The sequence below is a fragment of the Eimeria necatrix genome, genomic scaffold (assembly GCF_000499385.1).
Source record: "Eimeria necatrix Houghton genomic scaffold, Enh_scaff1768, whole genome shotgun sequence".
Classification (NCBI taxonomy): Eukaryota; Apicomplexa; class Conoidasida; order Eucoccidiorida; family Eimeriidae; genus Eimeria; species Eimeria necatrix.
This window is the reverse complement of record NW_013655045.1, coordinates 1,437-2,874: the sequence shown is the minus strand read 5'-3', so window position 1 is coordinate 2,874 and position 1,438 is coordinate 1,437. Positions and strand designations below refer to the sequence as shown.

General features: G+C 59.0%; 1 protein-coding gene across 1 annotated transcript; it reads left to right on the top strand.

Annotated features, from left to right (window-relative positions):
• Window positions 1–585: 585 nt before the first annotated feature.
• Window positions 586–1,375, top strand: ENH_00021900 (hypothetical protein; the record flags this gene model as incomplete). Its single annotated transcript, XM_013584590.1, has 3 exons — window positions 586–617; window positions 836–1,091; window positions 1,298–1,375. 3 exons carry the CDS (start codon window positions 586–588, stop codon window positions 1,373–1,375), a joined length of 366 nt encoding a protein of 121 aa, XP_013440044.1.
• Window positions 1,376–1,438: the final 63 nt, after the last annotated feature.

Genomic DNA, 1,438 nt, shown 5'->3' with positions numbered 1-1,438 from the left:
CAAAAAGAGAAGCAGCAGCATTCAAAGCCGCATCTTAGTGGGCCTCTCAGATGGCTGCTGGCAGCTGCGGCGGATTGCGGGGGGCCCCACATCTGGGACGGAGCTGCTGCTGCTGCAGCAGCAGCAGCAGCAGCAGCAGCAGCAGCAGCAGCGCAAGCGGCTGCTGCACATGAGGGCGTCCGACGGCGGCTACTTCAAAAGAGGGCGAACGGCTCCCCCAGAAGCTGGAGACCAAATTGTAGGGTTTAGGGTTTAGGGTTTAGGGTTTAGGGTTTAGGGTTTGAGGTCTAGGGTTTCGAGAAACTGAGCTCTGTGCTGCTGCTGCTGCTGCTGCTGCTGTCGGGACTCCCATTTGCTGCTTCAGTGGCTGCTGTTGCATTCGCTACACTTGCAGCTGCTACTGCGCCGGTCCCTCCGCTCCTGCTGCTGCTGCTGCTGCTGCACCTGCTGCTGCTGCTGCTGCACCTGCTGCTGCTGCTGCTGCACCTGCTGCTGCTGCTGCTGCTGCTGCTGCTGCTGCAGGTGGACAGCCTGCAGAGCCGCCGGCTGTCGCGGCTCGACGGCCTCTTGAAGAGCTTTCAGTACATGGCGGCGATGGACTTGGCGCTGACGACCTCGTAAACCCTAAACCCTAAACCCTAAACCCTAAACCCTAGGCACTGCGGCTAAACCCTAAACCCTAGACTGGGGAGTTTGCGCCTCTCTCTAGAAACGGCTTCGCCAGCAGGCGCAGCCTGTGGGGTGCCTCGAGCTGCTGCTGCTGCTGCGCCCAGCAGGGCTCAGGGTTTAGGGTTTAGGGTTTAGGGTTTAGGGTTTAGGGTTTGTGGTTTGGCAGGCCGGACCACGTGTTGGCGCTGTGCGGGGAGCTGATTCAGCGCGGGGGTTTGGAAAGCTCTTTGCGGGGTTTAGGGTTTGCTGCTGTGGCGCTGCTGCTGCAGTTTGCTGCAGCAAATATAGCCTTTAAGGGGCAGCAGCAAACTCGCTGCTGCTTGCTGCTGCTGCAGTCGCTGCTGCACACCAAAGAGCAGTGGCTGCTGGCCCACGCGCAAACCGCCGCAGAACTCAAACCCCTCATTGCCAAGATTTGCCAGGTGCGAGGGTTTAGGGTTTAGGGTTTAGGGTTTAGGGTTTGGGGCTTGGGGTTTGGGGTTTGGGGTTTGGGGTTTGGGGTTGGGAGGTCGCCGCGCGCCGAAGGAGCGGCGGGGCTTTGAACGGAGGGTTTAGGGTTTAGGGCTAGGGTTTGGGGTTTAGGGTTTAGGGTTTAGGGTTTAGGGTTTAGGGTTTGTTGTTTCTGCAGCGAGTGGCCTTCGAGTTGGAGCAAATTCGAAGGCTAGCCCGCACCGAGGCCCTCGTGGACGCCCTACTGGCCATTTAGGGTTTAGGGTTTAGGGTTTAGGGTTTAGGGTTTGGGGTTTAGGGATTGGGGTTTAAAGGCCCT